Source organism: Macroventuria anomochaeta (assembly GCF_010093625.1).
Source record: "Macroventuria anomochaeta strain CBS 525.71 unplaced genomic scaffold BU25scaffold_48, whole genome shotgun sequence".
Lineage (NCBI taxonomy): Eukaryota > Fungi > Ascomycota > Dothideomycetes > Pleosporales > Didymellaceae > Macroventuria > Macroventuria anomochaeta.
In genome coordinates, this window is record NW_022985409.1 from 96,039 (window position 1) to 114,877 (window position 18,839).

The 18,839-nt window shown below is 55.3% G+C and overlaps 5 protein-coding genes across 5 annotated transcripts; 2 read left to right on the forward strand and 3 right to left on the reverse strand.

Annotated features, from left to right (window-relative positions):
* Positions 1 to 107: 107 nt before the first annotated feature.
* On the forward strand, positions 108 to 1,622 carry BU25DRAFT_353177 (dTDP-D-glucose 4,6-dehydratase; the record flags this gene model as incomplete). Its single annotated transcript, XM_033703444.1, has 5 exons — positions 108 to 171; positions 225 to 369; positions 457 to 989; positions 1,036 to 1,419; positions 1,477 to 1,622. The coding sequence occupies 5 exons, from the start codon at positions 108 to 110 to the stop codon at positions 1,620 to 1,622; spliced, it is 1,272 nt and encodes a 423-aa protein (XP_033556244.1).
* Positions 1,623 to 2,149: 527 nt separating this feature from the next.
* Positions 2,150 to 3,788, forward strand: BU25DRAFT_217808 (uncharacterized protein). The gene is made up of 4 exons (XM_033701281.1): positions 2,150 to 2,399; positions 2,447 to 3,086; positions 3,136 to 3,206; positions 3,253 to 3,788. Exons 1-4 carry the CDS (start codon positions 2,294 to 2,296, stop codon positions 3,702 to 3,704), a joined length of 1,269 nt encoding a protein of 422 aa, XP_033556245.1. The 5' UTR covers positions 2,150 to 2,293; the 3' UTR covers positions 3,705 to 3,788.
* Positions 3,789 to 7,679: 3,891 nt separating this feature from the next.
* BU25DRAFT_495325 (glycoside hydrolase family 38 protein) lies at positions 7,680 to 11,297 on the reverse strand. Its single transcript, XM_033711847.1, has 3 exons — positions 11,014 to 11,297; positions 9,181 to 10,951; positions 7,680 to 9,134 (listed from the first exon to the last, which is right to left on the reverse strand). Exons 1-3 carry the CDS (start codon positions 11,175 to 11,177, stop codon positions 7,710 to 7,712), a joined length of 3,360 nt encoding a protein of 1,119 aa, XP_033556246.1. The 5' UTR covers positions 11,178 to 11,297; the 3' UTR covers positions 7,680 to 7,709.
* A 118-nt stretch (positions 11,298 to 11,415) lies between these two features.
* BU25DRAFT_217844 (uncharacterized protein) lies at positions 11,416 to 12,000 on the reverse strand. Its single transcript, XM_033701282.1, has one exon. It carries the CDS (start codon positions 11,909 to 11,911, stop codon positions 11,606 to 11,608), a length of 306 nt encoding a protein of 101 aa, XP_033556247.1. The 5' UTR covers positions 11,912 to 12,000; the 3' UTR covers positions 11,416 to 11,605.
* Positions 11,812 to 18,077, reverse strand: BU25DRAFT_217847 (uncharacterized protein). Its single transcript, XM_033701283.1, has 2 exons — positions 17,428 to 18,077; positions 11,812 to 17,381 (listed from the first exon to the last, which is right to left on the reverse strand). The coding sequence occupies exons 1-2, from the start codon at positions 17,962 to 17,964 to the stop codon at positions 12,090 to 12,092; spliced, it is 5,829 nt and encodes a 1,942-aa protein (XP_033556248.1). The 5' UTR covers positions 17,965 to 18,077; the 3' UTR covers positions 11,812 to 12,089.
* Between the last annotated feature and the right edge of the window lie 762 nt (positions 18,078 to 18,839).

The window sequence follows — 18,839 nt, forward strand, 5'->3', positions numbered from 1 at the left end:
CAACATGCGACCCCGTATAACTCGTCTCGAAATCTCGAGGGACGCGCTTGACGCGCCCGAAAGACTCACACTCCTTATGTATTGCTGCGATAGTTTGTCCCTCCAACATGACGGCCGTCCAAAGTGCTGAACCGCTGGAGAACGCTCCCAATGGCTCGAATGACGTGAAGCGTACGGTCCCTATCACTGCAGGTACACGTCTCAGATACTAACTTCAGGCCCAGCGCGCCGGAACTCCACCATACTAAATCCTCGGTCCTACGTCGCCGAAGAGCTGTCAAAGCAAGCGCCCATCTTCACGGGCAGCACCAAGTTTGAGCCGCTTCAAGATGCAAAGAACATACTCGTCACTGGTGGGGCGGGGTTCATGTATGTGAATAGCGAAAGAGACGTCTGAAGGTCGTTGGCTGTGCGACTGACTCTTGCAATTGGGACTGAATACTAATGCAACTATAGAGCCTGCTGGTTTGTCCGCCATCTGGTGCTCACATATCCCCACTACAACATCATCTCCTTCGACAAACTCGACTACTGCGCGACGCTGAACAACACGCGAATACTCGACGGTCGACCAAACTTTGCATTCGAGCATGGCGACATTACATCGCCGGCCGACGTCAAGCGAGTGCTCCGCAAGCACATGATCGACACCATATTCCACTTCGCGGCGCAATCACACGTCGACTTGAGCTTTGGCAACTCGTATCAGTTCACGAACACTAACGTATACGGCACACATGTCCTGCTCGAAAGAGCGAGGCAGCACAGCGTCATCCGTTTCATACACATTTCTACGGACGAAGTATACGGAGACGTACCAGTTGGCGCGGCAGATCTGAGCGAGGCCAGCATACTTGCGCCTACAAACCCGTACTCAGCAAGCAAGGCTGCAGCGGAGATGATGGTCAGCGCATACAGGAGTAGCTTCAAGCTGCCGCTCATCACTGTGCGCGCCAACAACGTCTATGGACCACATCAGTTCCCTGAGAGTATGTCGCCCGTGCCTACACATCTTTCGATGCTAACATTTTGCAGAGATCATACCAAAGTTCATCATGCTCCTACAGCGACAGCAGAAGCTGCTCGTACACGGTGATGGGTCACCAACGCGGCGATATCTATACGCAGGAGACATAGTCGACGCATTAGACACCATCCTGCACAAGGGCGTGATTGGTCAGGTCTATAACATTGCCTCTAAAGACGAAGTGTCGAACACGGACATTTGTCACCGCCTCCTAGACACGTTTGGGATACCACGTCAGAGCCCGGCTGATCTCGAGAAGTGGGTGCAGCATACGCCTGACAGACCGTTCAACGACCGGCGGTATGCGACAGACGGCTCGAAGTTGGCTGCATTGGGGTGGGAGCCCAAGATGGACTTCGACGAAGGACTGAAGATCACAGTGGACTGGTACCGTCGCTTTGGCGAGGTTTGGTGGGGTGATGTCAGCAGAGTGCTGACGTCGTTCCCAGTGGTGACAGGAAACGAGATCTGGACGATGGAGGAGCATGACGAGCTGCCCTCTTCCGACGAGGAACTGGCACCAGCAGCAGAGCACGGTTCGACGTGGACAACGACAGCGTGGAACAGACTACAAGCGTCTGGAGGAACGGTGTAGCTGGGTTTGACACAGCACGTGTATTTGAGCTTGCGTAGATGGCCGCATCGGCATTGAGATACCCATACTTGCGCAATTGAGAAACGATTTCCGCGATGCTGCTTTTTGCATGGGCCAATCTGGGTCTGAACGAGTCTTGCATGAATGCGTTCAATGGCCGGCCGTAGCAATATGCAGGGACCAAGCCGGGAACACCAACGATGAACGGTCGCTCCTCCTGACAACATGGAGAAATTGGAGCTTAACGAAGACTTTTTCTGATATAGTCTTATAACAAAGGAACTGTCTCGCGTGGCTTCACTGTTGGCCGCAAATGGACTGCCCTGTCCTGTGCAGAATGCAGTGCCCAACCGCCAGCCGATGCGCCGCAGCTCAGCCTTCATGACGGCGTAAGCGTCTGCTTGAGCACCCTTTCGAAACAGAGAACGCGGCACTCGGCTACCCTTCAAACATCCTGCCACTCTCCTGCGACTTTCATAAGCCGTCGCCTGTCCTCGACTTCCGGACGAACAAGAGTGCTGCCATATTCAATCTTCGACTCCCACCACTGAACTCGGTGTTGCTGCCCAAGTGATCGACAGCTAACCCCACACCCGTTGTTCAGCCGCAACCGCAGCAGGAGTCCACTTCGACCCAAACCTCGAACCACTCGACACCACCACATCGCAACGATGGGGTTCCTCAGCAAGAAGAAGGACGACGGCGACGAGAGCAACCGCAACGCTCTCTTTGGCAGCCGCAAGAAGAGCGAGAAGGCACCCACGCAGAGCAACCCATGTATGTCGCAGCCTAGCACCCACGAGGATACCTCTAACATATCGCAGACGCCGCCGCACCAGCCAAGGACCCCTACGCACAACCGCCACCACAATACTCGGGCCCCAATGACAGCTACCGCCAGGAGAAGACACCCGCCGTGACCGGCCCCGGCCAGCAGTACGGAGGTCGTGGAGGCGGCGGAGGCGGCGGAGGCTACGGTGCTCAGGGAGGCAGCTATGGTGCCCAGAGCGGCTATGGAAATGACCGCTACGGTAGCTCACCTGCGCCACAGCAGAGCGCTCGCGGACCCGGCGGCTATGGAGGCCTTGGGCGCACCAACTCGACCGACACAGACGCCAATAGGAACGACCTCTTCGGCAACGCTGCCCAGCGCCAGCAGCAACCGCAGCAGAGCGGCTACGGGCAGCAGCCGGGCGGATACGACTCACAGCCCGGAGGCTACGGACAGTCGACGCCTGGTGCCTACGGTGCCAGCTCGGGCGGCTATGGCGCTTATGGTGACCGCGAGCTGACGGCTGAGGAGCAGGAAGAGGAGGACATCGGTGCAACCAAGCAGGAGATCAAGTTCATGAAGCAGCAGGATGTCAGCAGCACACGCAACGCTCTTCGCCTTGCCCAGCAGGCCGAGGAGACGGGTCGCGACACCCTTGCCAGGCTTGGAGCGCAGGGCGAGCGCATCCACAAGTGCGTTCTAAAATGTCGTTCGACAAGGGCCATGGCTGACCGTTTACAGCACTGAGCGCAACCTCGATCTTGCCTCCACACAGAACCGTATCGCTGAAGAGAAGGCTCGCGAGCTGAAGAGTACGTCCCTCATTCCCTCCTCACCACACTATACTGACAACCGCAGCTCTCAACAAATCCATGTTTGCCATGCACGTCTCGAACCCCTTCACCGCCTCCTCGCGCCGCCAAGCCCGCGACGACAAGATCATGGAGAACCACCACCGCGACCGCGAAGCCCGCGACGCCACCCGCAAAGCCGCCTGGGAGTCCTCCTCACGCCAGGACAACCAAAGTCGCACCATGCAAGGCATGTCCGGGGGCAACAAGAAGTCGTCACTCGCCGAGCGCGCTAAGTACCAGTTTGAAGCTGATAGCGAGGATGATGAGATGGAGAATGAGATCGACAGCAATCTGGATGCGCTGCATGGTGCGGCGAAGAGGTTGAATCAGCTTGGAAGGGCGATGGGTGATGAGGTTGATACGCAGAATAAGCATATTGATCGTATTATTGGCAAGACGGATAAGGTCGATGATCAGATTGCTATGAACAGGGCAAGGCTTGACAGGATCAAGTAAGCGGGGATTTGAAAGGGATGATGTGTAGATATAGGGAAAGCGGGCAGCTGGCACATGAGGCGTTTGGGGTTGTTCTATACATCACGGCCTATAGATCATCAAAAGAATGTCTCTCAGCCGAGCGCTGCGTCGCTCTTGCGGTTTCGCGATGGGTGATCCTTCTCTTTGATGAACATGTCAGGCGCTTTCCGCATTCGTCCCGCGGAAGGACCTCGTCATCCGCCCGCACCACCCTTCATACCTATCAACCATTTCCCACTCCAGTACGATTCTTCGATCGTGACACCCCGAAGATGTCTCCCTATATCGATGGCAGGTATGAGCGATCGAAGCTTCGTGGTGCGTCATGCCGAAATTTACGACCCCTCGCGCTACTGTAGCTGCTTCTAGCTCGCCTTGGGATGTCTTCTAGACAACATCATTTTGACCTCTGGTATTAACCTTCACAGTGTTGCCATTGTCCGCATCTCCGTTCTGAGCTTGTATACAAAGCACTTCTTGCACACTTGGCGAAGGAAGTCTGCAGCGAGTTGTCTTCGCGAACGAGAAGTGCGAGTCCCATACAAATTGCGATTGCAAGACCGCTAGACGCATCGTTCGAAGGGTGCGTAAGGCATTGCGGGATTCTGTGGAGAGAGGCAGATTGTTGTTGAGTTTACTCCTGGCAAGGATCGACCTTCGGACGGGTGCCATGGGAGGTGAACATACAAGCAAAGATGGGTATGATGGTGACATGAAGGAACTCTGTCGCAACGAGCGTGATGCAACTTAAAGGCGGAGCTTGTCAGAAGCAAGTTTATGGGCGAAACACACGCATTGATTGGAGCAATGCATATACCAAAAACGCTGTCCGGAGCTCCCTCCTCGTGTCCACAGACGTATCATGTCTCATAGTGTATGTTGTCGTCGAGGGTATTAGAAGCTGGCAGCGATCCCCCTTAAGTTCCTTGTTAATAAAACACTGTCGCAACCAGGTGTTGTAGACTGATAAAGCGAACTGAAAGAACAAAGTGTCGATTCAAATGATCAACGTAATGGCCTTGTGCGATGCGCCTACAGGTCGCCGAGGATTCGTTGTGACAACCCGTCTGTCAATGTCTACACAGCCTCAGCACGATTCAATCGCAAGGAAGAGCCATGTTGAGGTGGCATGGGGTTTGCCACGGTATGAATTGGGAGACATGATCAATCTTGTTCATGAGATGTCTACTGAAATTCTGCACTTCATAAAACCTTGCCGGACCAGATGGTGTCACTGGGATTTGCCCACAAATGGCTACTGTGTTGTATAGATTGATGCTTGTGCTGCATCTTGTCCCGTCTCATTTCAGTGTGAAGGAGCAACACACTGTTGATTTGAGCGTCATTACGCATCGTGAATCTCGGCTGGGCACACGTAAAAACGTAGTAGTAGTAATCAACAGAATAAAACATTAAGTGAGCTGTTCTTGTCGGTGGTTTCTTGTGACACTGCAGCTTTTGCGATGAAATTTCGGCTGATTCGGATTCGAAATAGGTCATGTTTGTATAGCCGGCAAGCCTTAGGGCGTAAAACTAGGAGTGGAGTCCGTTAGGGCTATTCTCTGCAATACAGCTGTTATGTGTTGCGGTGTATATAACCTCTAGGACCCGATGGTCAGAAAGGTCGGCCTTTTTATATCGCTGCGGGGCCGCGACAGTATACATGGCAGCGCAGGGTGCTGTGGCGACTTGTAGACTGGCAGTAGTGCTTCAAGCACGCAGTCAGCGTCGTCGTAGATGTTCTCTTTAAACTGCATAGCGTAGATCTGCCAGGCATATTGAATGGATCAGAGGTTTTATGACTAAGGACGCTTCTGCATCAAGGCTTGCTCTTGAGCCCTAGTAACTTATAGTAGCGATATGCTGCCGCCTAAGTCCCTGATATCCCCGTTGTTGTGTCCTAGTGCATACTCTACGCTACTCCAGGGCTCCTTCTACTATAATCCATCTACTATGCTCCCTCCACCATCATCCTTCTGCTGTGTCCTTCTGTGTTTATCACGCTTCTTGCACTTGGTTCCTTCCACTACCAATAACGCTCTGTCACTTCCCCACCACATTACTTTCCTACTTTCCTACTGTCCTAACAACACCAAGGTAGCTTTCTTTTTCTTGCTTATTTGCTTATTTTAGCTGCTGCCACTTTGAAAAGCTAATTACGGACGTTTCTGGTCTGCCAATTAGAAGTTGCGCTTTGTGTGCTCGAGGGGTTGTCTTCTGACTGAGAAGCTCCTGTTTCGCAGGAGCTCCGATGTTGTCAAAGATTTTATTCGTTTGCTGCCTTATGCATTGTAGTGCTGTTGTTGCTAATTGTCAATAATGCGGAGAGTTGGCAACTTGGGGCTGTGGAAGGCAGCGCTAGGGGATTTGTTAACGTGCAAGTTGAGGCATAGCTGAGACCAGATACTAGGTCAGCTCTACCCTGGATCTGACACATTGTCTCAGGCACTGCGACTAAGCAGCTTCGACACCTATATGAGAAACCTCCGTGGTTCTCTCGACTCAAACGTAGCAAGGCGTCGTTCTTGCCTCCTTTATCGCAGGTCATGTGTATGCCTGGCGCAATCCAAGAGGTATGCAGCGGGTAACGGAGGCAGTTGTGTTGCGCATGGTCGCGGTGTGCGTTAACGTTGAAAGTAATTCGAGAAGTCCTTATGTTTCAATCCCGTGAAACCCGTTGTTGTGATTGCGTCAAGCGCCTGCAAGTATCTTCTGTGCTTCGGCCACTTTGATGACAGCACGTGTCTACCTGCATCCGATCTGCTTACATGCTTTTCGCACTTGCTCCGAGCCTCCTACATTTCGAGTGGACCCAAGATGCATGTGCATCGAACTCAACACGAACATAACGCAAATGCTGAAATATGTGCTGGAGCTGAACAGGGAAACGCCACGAAACTCACCTACCAATCGTGCTTGCACAATGTTCAGACCTTGGTTCGCGATATCAGTGGTCGGAATTCTCATCGTCAGCATCGAAATCAACAATGATTTGACGTCCACTTTAAGCTTGTTCTGCAGAACAGCTGCAACCCCCTGCTGACTCTTCAGCCAACCATGAATGGGGGATTGTCCGGGGCATCCAAGCTCGACAAGGCAGACATACTCCAGCTTATCATCAACCTGCATGATCTGCAGCGACTCGAAAAGCAACTGCGCCAATCCCTTGCAGTCGGTCTCACAAGGTGGAGAGAAGATGGCCATAAGTGGCTCTACCTCGATGACGAGCTCCCGGATCCAATTCGCCCTAGCCTGGCCAATGCAGGTAACGAATGAAGCCAACTCACACGAGATTGCTTAGAAATTGTTGAGGCTGAAAATAAGGGACGCGGTCTCGCAATAGGTTTGGTAGCTCACTTGTGGAAGGGAGTTTGGGGCCTTGAGGGAGGGCATTTGTAAGTCTTCAGTCCTATAATACCAGTCGTATTTGAACGTCTGCCTGGGCCGCTTCCTGACGTGTACCACATTGCCGCCGAGCGCGTACTTGTACATCTTGTTGCGGAGCTCGTTGGGGATACGAAGGAGAAGGGAGTGACATCAGTCGAAGTTTTCGCAGTACAAGAGTCAGCGCTTGACTGATGTGTGTTGTGTACCGTTGTTACGTACAGTTTTTCCTAGCCTTGTACCCTAGCTCGAGAGCTTCCAGCTCTTTCCGGATGACGCTATATCCCATCAGCTAAACACAACATACTAACAGCGTTGGAGAGACATATGTGAATCCCTGTGAGGCATCCACCGTATGTACCGGGGGTTGAGGAACATTGCCTGTGACGGTAACACGAGTTCGCGCTGAGTAGTCGAGATAGCAGGGTGGTGTCAGGAGGTAGCTGCGCAAGTAAGCAAGCAGAGACGATCGAAGGTGAACCCAAAAGAGCAGACAAACACACCGCTGACATCACTGCACCAATACACCTTCCCTATAGTTCATGCATACCATTACTGCGATGCTACAATGCAGTCCAAGTCAAACACATGCAACGCCATCTAATCCTCCAGAACCAACTTATAAGTAGCCACCTCAAAAGCCCTAACCTCAATCTTGACACCCTTCAGCTCCCCACCCTCAACCCCCACCATGTTCTCACTCAAATCCTCCTCCTCATCTTCCAGTGCATTCGTCCTAACCACCTTCTTGACCTTGATATCGCCCCAGGACAGTACAGCCTTCGACTTCCCACCCATAGCATCGTAAACACGAATAATGACAGAGTGCCCCTTCTTCACAGGCAACTCGCCCCTTGAAACATCCTCATCATCTTCACCGCGCTTAATAGTATCCAGAACCAAATTATCCGCACCAAAAATTTTAAACGTGCTCAGCAAACCGGGCTTACCAGCCTCCACGCGCTCACCAGCGAGATCGCCAGCGGTGGTCGGTGCCCGGTGCCCGACGACGCGAAGGGGGCTATTGAACTCAAATGCCTTGCGCACGGTGGCGTGTGTGAGCGGGCCTGCGTGCGGGAAGATAGCGTACTTGGTGTGATGACGGCCCATATCCGCATGCGCATCTGGCGCCTTGGGAGCGCGGAGCAGACTCAGACGCATCACATTGCCAGCAACCGCAAACCCGTACTTGCTATCGTTGAGGATCGACACACCATATGTTGCTTCGGAAAGATCGGCCCACTTGTGCACACAGACCTCGAACTTAGCCATGTCCCAGGATGTGTTGTAGTGCGTCGGCCGGCGGACGATGCCGAATTGCGTTTCGTAGGAGGCTTCGGTGTTGGTGATGTCGACTGAGAACTCGACCTTCAGGAATTTCATGGTCTCGTGCCATTCGGTCTCCGCTTCGATCTCGATCGCGGATGGTGAGTTGCCGATTGCTGCAGGCAGGGAGAGCTTTGTTGTGATCCAGGACTTGTCTGAGATCTTGGTTTCGATGGTGAGAGAGACCTTGGCAGTGTCGGAGGAGGAGATGTAAACTTTGTTGGGCGAGAGCTCCTGGCGGGAGTTGAGGTGGTAGACTTCGACGTCCCATGCTTGCCAGTAGAGAGGCTTGTCGTCGAAGATGACCAGTTGTGCTGCCTTTTTACCCTTTGGTATCAACTCTCGTTCGGCCTTGATATCGTAAAGCGAGGTGATGACGCCGTCTGTGACCTCTACGGTGTACTGGGAGTTGCGCAGCTCAAAGACGCCGGGGCTGGTCTCTGCGATGGAAGCAGTAGCCGCGGAGTGAGCAGACGCGAGCGGACGAATGGACATTGTGCTCAACGCGTCGCCATGTGCGAGGCCGTACTTGTGAGGGTGGGAGCTAGGGAGCTTGACGATCTCGCTGCGCTTCCAGGGCAAGGTGTTGAGGGTGCAAAGTTTGCTGTTCGGGCTGAGTGAACTCTCCTCGTCGAAGCCGAGCTCAGATAGCGCCTCAGACAGAAGTCTCTCGCCCGTTGCAAAGACTTGCGCGTAGATCTGCAAAGGTCAGTATTCAATACGCGTGCGTTTGGTTTCAACACACCTTATCAGAATCGTCATAGCACATCTCAATCGAGCTGCCCGGCAAACAGTCATGGAACTGACAAAGCAGCACGTTCTCCCACATATCATCGATATCCTTCTTCGGGTACTTATACGCACTCCTCTTGCCAAACCCATTCTTGATCGTTGCCAGCGTAGCAAGGTACTCAATATCCCTGAGTAGAACCTCGCTCTTTCTGTTGTTGCGCTTGTTGTTGGCCTGCGTCGTGTACGTGCCGCGATGCAGCTCGAAGTACAGCTCGCCGTACCAGGTGACGAGCTCCGTACCATTCTCGACCTTCTTCTCCAGCTTGTCGAAGAAGTCGTCTGCAGAGTCGCCGAGCTTGATGCGCGGTAGCAGGCTGGTCCTGTCGCTGATGCCGCGGCAACGGCGCAGCTTCTCGAGGTGCTGCCATGTTGGTCCGCCACCGCCATCGCCCTTGCCGAAGACGAGGAGGGATGTCTGGTCCTGGTCGAGCGACTTGTGCTGTGCGACGCTGCGCTTGACGTCGCCGAAGTTGGCTTCGGCGGTGTACGTCTCGGATGGCGGCATGTGGCAGATGACCTGGCTGTTGTCGAGCGCGACCCAGTTGAAAGTGGTGTGGGGGAAGTTGTTGATGTTGTTCCAGCTCAGCTTTTGGGTCAAGAACCTTGTCATGCCTGAGATGCGGCAGATCTGAGGTAGTTGAGTTGAGTAGCCGAAGGTGTCTGGAAGCCAGAAGGTCTTGCATCGCTGTCCGAACCTGCTCTCGAAGTATCGCTGTCCGTACAGGAACTGCCTGATGAGAGACTCGCCGCCAGGCAGGTTCGTATCGTGCTCGACCCATGACCCGCCAATCGGCTGGAAGCTACCCTCCTTGACCTTTTTCTTGACGCGGTCGAACGTAGATGGGTAGTCCTGCTCCAACCACTTGTACTGCTGTGCCTGCGAGCAGCAGAACCGCAACTCCGGGTACCGATCGATAAGATCGCACTGGCTCGACCACGAGCGATTGACCTTGCGCTTCGTCTCCGCAAAAGGCCACAGCCAACAGGTATCGATATGGCAGTACCCAATACCCGTGACAAGCGCCTCCTTATCGCCATCATACACCTTGTGCGAGTCGACGTTCCCCAGGTACTCGCGCGCAATCTCTCTTGCCTTCTTGATGCTCTCCGTGCTCCCACCACCAGCGATGAATGCATCCATGATCCGATTCGCGACCTGCTGCGCACCATGCGCCTCGACCGACTCCTGCGGGAACTCGCGTGCCGCATCGCCAATCTCCCAGAAGTCAAAGTACAGCGCCCTTGCCTCCAGATTCACAGCAACGATATCCGCAGTGTGCAGCGTATAGTGCTTGTCCGGGGCGGGCGGCTGGATCGAGTCCCCGCCCGGCGCATTGCCGAACATGCCGTTGCACGCCATCTCGATGTAGAACGTGTGCTCCTTGCCATCGCGGAATATATCGGGGAGAATCCATTCGACGCGCTCGCCACCGCCCGTCAGGCCATGGACTGTGTGGCCGTCTTCGGTCCAGATGAGGCCCTCGTTGTCCGCGTCCCAGTGGAACTCGAGGCGCTCCTTCTTCAGCAGGTCCTTGGGGACGGTGACCTGCACCTTGAACCAGTGTGTCGACCAGCTGGGCCCGAAGGACGCGCCGACGTTTGTGGGTGTGAAGCTGTGGCTCGTGGCTTCTTTGAAGAGCGGACGTGATTGGCCGGGCGGCGAGTAGACGGAGAGCTTGACGTGGCTGGTGTCGGTGCCCTTGACGCGGGCCTCGTCGAGCTTGCTGTGGGGTTGTTAGCAATGGGCGACGTAAGGTCGAAGCTCACATAGCATGCGAATGCCTACCCTATCAGACTCTGCTCCCTATACTGCCCACCGTCCGTGAACTGCTTCAGCCTGCTCTGATAAATGCTATGTATCTGCTTTCCAACGGGCCCAGCAGCCAGCTGCGGGTACTCTCCACCCGGCCTCGCCATTGGCCCGGTGCGGCTGCAGCACTCTCCGCCCATCTCGAGGTATGGAAGCTCTGCCTGGAGCTTCTTGGGTTGATAGCAAGGGGTGAGAGGCGGTGAGAGGTGGTGGGAGGCGGTGGGAGGCGGTGGGAGGCGGTGAGAGGCGGTGTTGCTGGGAGGCTGGGATGGATGATGCTATCAGCTGCTCGGTCGTGTACCTGCGCAATCCCCTTGGGAGCTTTCCCCGCATTCCGATGTGGATGTGGCCCATGCTCCTTCCCACTCTACCCGTTATCGATACTGGGCTCCACCCTGGGGTGCTTGGAGCACTCGATTTACCGTGTGCAAGTTCACTCTGTTGACAGGCACATGGCACTGGTTGGTGGGAGGTGTATGACGCGGGAGTTTGTCCATTGCTGCCCCTTCGACTATCCTATGCTACCTATCCATCCTATCCATCCTATCCATCCTATCCATCCTTGCAGCTACACATCACATGCTCCAGCTGCTGCCGCACGACAAACCAGACACCAGTCTTGTATCGCACAACCCATCCCCCAAAAACCATGAACAAGTACAGAGAAGCGAGTGGCAGTCTTGCACCCAAGCGGCGTCACACCGAACGCAGCACGTGGGTATAGAGCAAAAAGGCGCAGCATAAAAGCGAGTGTAGATCCCCCCATCCCAGTACCAAAACCCAAACGTGAAAAAGAAAAAGAAAAAAAAACGTCGAAACAACAAAGTATATCGACAAGTGAGAAGAAAAAAAGCTGTTGGTTGAGAGAAGCCATGAACGGGACTGAACGCTGACAGCTGTATGTTTCGGTGCACTACCATTGAAACACCATCGACACCATGCTCGCAACAAAAAAAACCCCAAAAAGCGAAAACAAAAACGTTCCAAACTATCATACGTCATTATAGCAACGATCGAAGGGAAAAGTAGCTCGGCGAACGGCCAGGTGCCTGCTAGGAACCCGTGTTCGCCAAGCTCGCTCGAGGCGTAGGATCAGGGTCAGGTGTTGCTGCACCGTCTTCCTGTTTGGGCGTACCCATGTCCATGTCAACAACGTCCTCTCCGGGCACTGCAGGGAAGACCTCAGGCGGTGTGAGCGACATGTGGGGCACGTCGGGTGTGGTGAGGTTCGCCTCGCGCTCCTCGGCTGCCGTGTCCTCCGTGATCGCTGGAGGCGGGGAAGATGCCAGGGCAGATTCTGATGCGCCCATGTCTGTCTCCACAGAGATGACGCTGCCTCTGCTGTTGGTGCGCATCATCTCGATGCCGAGCTTAGACGACGATTTGGGACGCGTTTTTGGGCTTCGCGACTTCGTGGCGGTGGTGTGGCCCAATTCTTCGTCCTCATCGTCGCCAGACTCTGCAGACTCGTGCTTGCGTGTTTCGAGAAGGCGTCGTTTGGCACCCACTTGCTCGGCAGATCGTTGTCGGCGGATCGTTGCCGCTTCCAAGGCGGCCGGCGCGGAGGCTTCGTGGGGTAGGTCAGGGCGCAGGTCGGGTGCACCAGCTCGCTTCTGCACGATTTCTTTGGGATCCACATTGGCTGCATCGTGTTCTGAGATACCCAGCCCACCCATTGCATGAGCTATATTTCGCTCGCGCCAATCATCTGTGCCGTGGCGTGCAATGACGACTGGCACATCTTCGCTGGTGCGACTGTCGTTGTCACCAAAGAAGCTCGAGCTGATTGAGTCCTCACGACTAGACCCACGATAGCTTCCTGGTACTTGAGAGAAGCCTGACGAGTTCGAGTTTGTTGTTTGGCTGTCTTCCTGTTGTGTAGATTCTTGTCGTAACCCTGAGGGCATCATGGATGGGTACATCTGCGTCGGCGCCCAATTTGGTGGAGGTGGCTTCCATTGACATAGTCGACCGAGGGTGTCCGTAAGCTTAGCAATCGTGGGCGGCTTCTCAATGAGAGCATCGAAGTAGTGCGGTGCCTGCAACTCCTTAAGATAGCCTGTCACTGCAACGATTGGCGTAGTCGTATTTGCGTTCTTCGTATCCCTGATCATGCGAGCCACATCCGCGCCGTTGACTTGTGGTAACCTGAACTCCATCATGATGATGTCGAACTTGACCTCGCCCATGGCATACCGGATGGCTTCAGATCCGTTGTTAACGGTCAATGTACGACAGCGCAGCTTCTCCAAGAGCTTCTCCATGACCAGCCTGGATACGGGGTGATCTTCACAGATGAGGACATCAAGTGGGCGGAAGAATGGGCCGTCACCGAAGCTGATTTGGGACAGCCTACGCGAGCTCTGTCTTCGTCGCTGCACACGCAGTAGTGCCTTGGCGCGCGATTCTTCAGTATCGGATGACGACGGCGAGACATCGAGTACTTGACTGCGTCGCTTATGGTGACCGGGTAGCACCTCTCGTACAACATCACCATCCTGAGAGCCGACCGTTTGGGATCGCGCACGTGGTGACGAGTTTGTTGGCCCTGTCGACGATTGACGTGGACTCGATCCCATCTTCTCAGAGAAGGAAGCAGACATGCCAGGGCCGATCTTAGACGGCTTGCCTGGCGAAATTACCTCTGGAGAAGGCCGCAAGCCTGATAGGCGGTTGGGGTCAAAGAAGCTACCTGGCTGAAGGGAGCCAGGGTTGCTCGTAGAGTGCGACAAGGTTGACGAGCTGCTGGACGTCTTACGTCGCTCATGATGCTGACCGGTACTGAACTGCACAAGCAGTGGCGACGACGGTTGCGAACCTCGGCTTGGCGAAGAAGCCGGCCCGCTGATTGATGGCGATGCTGGTCTACCGCTGGCCCTGTTGGTGGACAAGGTGCGCTTTAGCGGACCAGACAGCATTGGGCTGGTCTCAAGAGACGGGGAGGGCGACGTAATTGTAGGCGATTGGAGAGCTGAGCCGGGCTTGTTCTGCGGTAGCATCGCTTCTGCACGAAGCTTCTGGATTACATCCTTGTTGGCCTTCTCCAGTACAGGCAGGTTCTTGTAGCTGAAATTACCGAAGTCATCTGTAGCCATGGGTTCGCTAAGCCTCCTAGACCTGCCTTCTCTCACGTGAGCCGGGATGTGCAAAGGTATGAGGCCTCGCTTCATACTCGAGACGCTAACCTGTGACCGCACCCGAGACAGTGCATCATGTGGCCTATCTGGATAGTCTGCACTGGGTGTGCCGGCGGACGACGTTCCTTGATCCTCAAATTCCGGTGAGAAGTTTGCCATGGCTGCTCCTCTAGTGTCAAAGTACTCCGTGTCCTCCGGGTTCTCAGGTGCTGGGATGAACGAAGCTTCATCATCACGCAGAGTATCCCAATTGAGATCAGCAAACCATGGGTGAGCCCTGATCTCTTCACCACCACTGGCATACTTTTCCTCCGCGTTAGCACCCAAGCGCTTCGCCGGATCAGAACACATGAGACGGTTCATGAGATCCTTTGCATCGTCCGAGATGTCATACACGTCGTCTTCATCCGACGGCCAATCGATTCTTCGCGCAAGGATGTTCTGGAAGACTTCGTCTGGTGTGTCCGCATGGAACGGAGGATAACCATACAAGCACTCGAAAAGGATGCAGCCCAGAGACCACCAATCGCTCACTTCGTCTTGCCCGTTACCAGCGATAGTCTCTGGCGCCAGATAGTCGGGGGTACCAACGAACTTCCTCTCGTTACTGTCATCCGGGTCGAATAGGGCCATGTGAGGAGGAAGCATGTGTGATGTCGCAGGTGGTGTCTGATTCTGGGCATGGGCGACGGTAGAGTTGCTCATCGTAGGCGCAAGAATATCTGGAGACCCGTTGTCGCTGAAGTCCTCTTCTTCGATTGGTGATCGTTGCCCAGGCCCAAGATTCGAATCTGCGATCGAGAAGCGGCGGAACATCGCTTGCAAAGCATCACCGTCAGTGCTATCGCTACGATTGCCTGATGTTCGTCTGGACTGCTCGCGGCCGTGAGACGTGTCCCGGCTGAGGCTGAAATAGGACGGTTGGCCGAGATCGCCAGCAAGAGCGGGAGTCATCGATGGAGTCGTAGATGGCGAAGGGTTGAGGTCAAAAGACGCGGACCGAGAAACCGATGAGCCAGAGGTAGCGCGATGGAACGGCCCACTCTTGAGCAGATCAGGAGCAGCCTCGTTAGGATCAGACTTGAGCGCACGCTTTTGACGGCCGATCATACCCATGCGTGACAAACCAAAGTCAGTGAGTTTCAGATGGCCCTTTGCATCAATCAGCAAATTGTCCGGCTTCAGGTCGCGGTGCACGATGCTGCGGCTATGCAGATGTTCAACGCCAAGAACAACTTCTGCAAGGTACTTCTTGGCCCAATCTTCAGGGAGCGCACCAAGGACCTTTATAAGCGAAGCACAGTCACCACCATTCAAGTACTCCATAACGAGATACAGGTAGTCCTTGCTTGAGAACGTCCAGTATAGCTTCGCCACGAAGTCACTCTCGCCTTGCCACATCATGATCGCTCGTTCGGCCTTGACGTTGGTGACTTGGTTCTTGGCTACCATGTCGGCCTTCTTCAGGACCTTGATCGCGTAGTATTCGCCGGTAGACTTCTTCTTGGCGAGATACACGCTTCCAAATGCACCTTTGCTGATTGGCTTGACAACTTCAAAGTCTTTGATCGAGGGAGGCACCGCGCGTGGTTGCGGCTGCGTGACAGGCAGGAGGCGAGGTGACAAAGCTCTCGGGCCGTCTGAGCCAGCCGTGGATGACTGTCTGCGGTGGTGATTGATGGCCATGGACATAGCAGGAGAAGAGAACTCGGTTGTTGTCAGGACAGGCGATGTGATTGGCGATTGCAGGGCCTCGACGCCACTGGACAGGCGAGGCTTAGTCGTCCTCAATGGCGAAGCTGGTGGGGCCGGGTGCATCGTGCGAGCAGGTGACTGCTGCCGGCTCGATAATACACTTGGTAGGATCAAACTCTTTCGCTTCCTCTCCCGCGAGCTGGCCACCCTGCTCAAGCCCAGCTCCGAGTTGGCTGGTGAGTCTGCTCGTCGAGGGCCGGACAGTACCGAAGACCGCATGCTGGTGTCGCTCTCCATGCCTGCATCGCTCTCGAAATGCATGGACCGTCGATTGTTCTGGCCCGCAATGCTGATAGCCCCAGCATGCGATCTTGGTGTTTGACAGCCGCCCCTTGGGCTACTGGAGCGCGTCGAATCTGCAACAGACGATTCTCGGCGTCCAACTCGCATTGGTAAGGACGTGTCCGAAGCGTTGCGCAGAGCCTGAGCCATAGCTGACGGAGCATCGAACGACCCAGGGAAAATGCCCTCATCGCCAGTGGGAATGTCGTTGGCATCTGACGGTGGTTCCTCTTCTACCTGCTCATCGTCTGAGGAACTATCTTCTCCAGCGGCTATGCGCGCAGCCTTGATGATGGCAGCCTCTATACATTCCTGCACCAGAATGTCGAACTCAATGCGGAGTCGTTCGGAATACTCGAGGATCTGCCGATGTCTGAACACAGCATCGATCTTGGCTTTTGCTAGCCGGTTTGTGTCCTCGCAGAGCAACTTCAATCCTTCACTGAAGTCTGACGAGCCTGATGTTGGCGACTGCCATTGCAGCACCTGTGAGATGCGATTCTCCGACTGCGGTGACTGCGTTCGGATCTCAGATGCGGCACGGATGTTGTCCTTGATGGCTGGTGTGTTCACTTCCAGCGCCGTATCGCACAGGTCGAGCACTAGCTCTACAATGCGAGCGAGTGGCCGTCGAACAGCGAAGGAGCGTGCACGGTGATGCCCAAAGCCAGAAGCACTGGACCGCTCTCTGGATCTCGAGGGCGGGGAAGCAGGTGAGTTACGTCCGGACGGTGTGCCGGAGGAAGGGTTCGATAGTGGTTGGATGAGGTGACCGTGGTACTCGGGTAGCTGAATCAGGGCTGCTGGGTCTGTAGGAGCCGCCCTTGACGGTCGAGCTTGTGCCTCAAGGGTATCCAAGACCTTGACGATAGCGTTGCGGTGTTCTGAGAGAGTCTCTTGCGCCATCTGGACGTCCATCTCGGCACGATGCTCTTGCAAGCACAGCTCGGAGTGCTTCTCGAACCACCACGGGGTGATGTGTCGTTCGCAGATTCGACACAACACAGGTAGTGGCGGTGGGTGGTTTCTCGGCTCATTGGCCCCTTGCTCTGCTAGCCCAGTGAGATAGTGGGCGAGTACTTCTGCGCCCACGCCAAGAGACTCGACGAGCTCCTCCGGGAGATCAATGGTGATCTCGCGAAGCACAGATGGCCGAACCATCCACATTGTCTGGCACTGTTAGCATCCCACTCTAGACCAGACGGTGTTGACGCACATGACTCTCCGCCCCTGTTGCACGGTCATACACCATGATACCTTGCGCTTCGAGGTTCAATATCTGCGCCTCGTCTTCTGCCTTTGTCGGCGACGGTGGCGCTGATTGCTGCTCGCCATCGACCGCTGGTTTCGAACGCTTGCGTCGTAGTATCGAGTGCGGTCCCATGCGCACGGAGAAGCGGGCGATGTGACTCCTGGAGTCGTACTTTCTAACCGACTCGATGGTATCCGCAAACCCATCTTTGCCAGCGAATATGATGTCGAGGACGGGCTTGCCGACCACTTCGTCTGGTATGGTGCCAACGACCTCTTTCCACGAGGGACTGACATAGCGGACCTTGCCTGTGAGATCCAGGTCCATGATGATGTTCAGGCTGTGCTCGGCGGCCTCCTTCAGGTCCTCCCTCTCCTCTCGCATGTCTTGGCTGACCGTGCGCTCCATGTTTACGCGTTGCTGTGCGCTGCACCCCGTTGCCTCCTTCCGCAGCGCGGTGACTGCGGGCGGGGCCAGCGTGGTAGGCTGCACCTCATACATGGTTGGCGGGGCGTGTCGTCGCTATAGTCGTTCGAGCCCTGTGGACTGGGAACAGGGGCGTTCGCCCGAGGGCCGGTGGAATTGAGCTATGTGCACGCAGCTGCCAGGACCATGGTGGGAGGCGGTGGGCTGGAGGCAGTCCGGACTGCAGCGGCCGAGGGCGCCGTGCTGCTCAGGGCAGTGGTTGCTGGTGCTCGCTGGGATGATGCGGTGCTGACAGCGGCGGGCTAGACACGCTGCATCGCGGGGCCAGGCGAGCGCAGCAGGGCAAGACGCGTGGAATTGGGGCAAAACGAGCGTTGGGCAGGCGGGTGCGGGCGGACAGTGCGGTGCAGAGCAGTGTTATTTTTTTGGTGTTTGGCGTGATGGTTAGGGCCAGCGGCAGCGGAGGGGCACAACAATGCGAATGCTACAGATGCGGACAGACGCTGTCTCAGCCATACAAGGACTGCGGGAGGATAAACGGCGCGAGCGTGACATGCGCGTCCGCGGGCTGCAGCTTGGGCGCACTTCGACGACGCTATCCAGTTGGCATTCCCCACGCGTTAGAGAAAAGAAGGCCCGTAGTGAAGTCCCCTGGCGCGCGAAAGTCCGCTGTTGGTCAGAGATAGTCTCGTGCATAAGATCGCAGCCTGCCCCGAGCTTCTTCACACTCATCACTGCACATGGCCCACAGCCCTCATTCCTGCATGTTTCAGCGCCATAATGGAGCAACACGGTGGCGAAGCTCTCGAGGTACAGACGTCGAGGCATGGGGCGAGATAACTTGGCTATGTGACACTGCAGCGTCGTCCAGCAGCTCGTTTGCCCATTGTTTACGCTGCCGGTTACTGCACTCGAGGCACATTTAGCCGGGAGCCCTGGCACATCAACAT

Excerpts from the sequence above, each read along its gene's own strand:
- BU25DRAFT_217808 (XM_033701281.1), top strand. The coding sequence starts at position 2,294 with ATGGGGTTCCTCAGCAAGAAGAAGGACGACGGCGACGAGAGCAACCGC. Across the intron at positions 3,087-3,135 it reads CAGGGCGAGCGCATCCACAA|CACTGAGCGCAACCTCGATC; the intron begins GTGCGTTCTAAA and ends GACCGTTTACAG. Across the intron at positions 3,207-3,252 it reads GAAGGCTCGCGAGCTGAAGA|CTCTCAACAAATCCATGTTT; the intron begins GTACGTCCCTCA and ends TGACAACCGCAG.
- BU25DRAFT_495325 (XM_033711847.1), bottom strand. The coding sequence starts at position 11,177 with ATGGGCGGAGAGTGCTGCAGCCGCACCGGGCCAATGGCGAGGCCGGGT. Across the intron at positions 10,952-11,013 it reads AGGGAGCAGAGTCTGATAGG|CAAGCTCGACGAGGCCCGCG; the intron begins GTAGGCATTCGC and ends ACAACCCCACAG. Across the intron at positions 9,135-9,180 it reads GCTATGACGATTCTGATAAG|ATCTACGCGCAAGTCTTTGC; the intron begins GTGTGTTGAAAC and ends TGACCTTTGCAG.
- BU25DRAFT_217844 (XM_033701282.1), bottom strand. The coding sequence starts at position 11,911 with ATGGCTTCTCTCAACCAACAGCTTTTTTTCTTCTCACTTGTCGATATA.
- BU25DRAFT_217847 (XM_033701283.1), bottom strand. The coding sequence starts at position 17,964 with ATGTATGAGGTGCAGCCTACCACGCTGGCCCCGCCCGCAGTCACCGCG. Across the intron at positions 17,382-17,427 it reads CAACAGGGGCGGAGAGTCAT|ACAATGTGGATGGTTCGGCC; the intron begins GTGCGTCAACAC and ends TAACAGTGCCAG.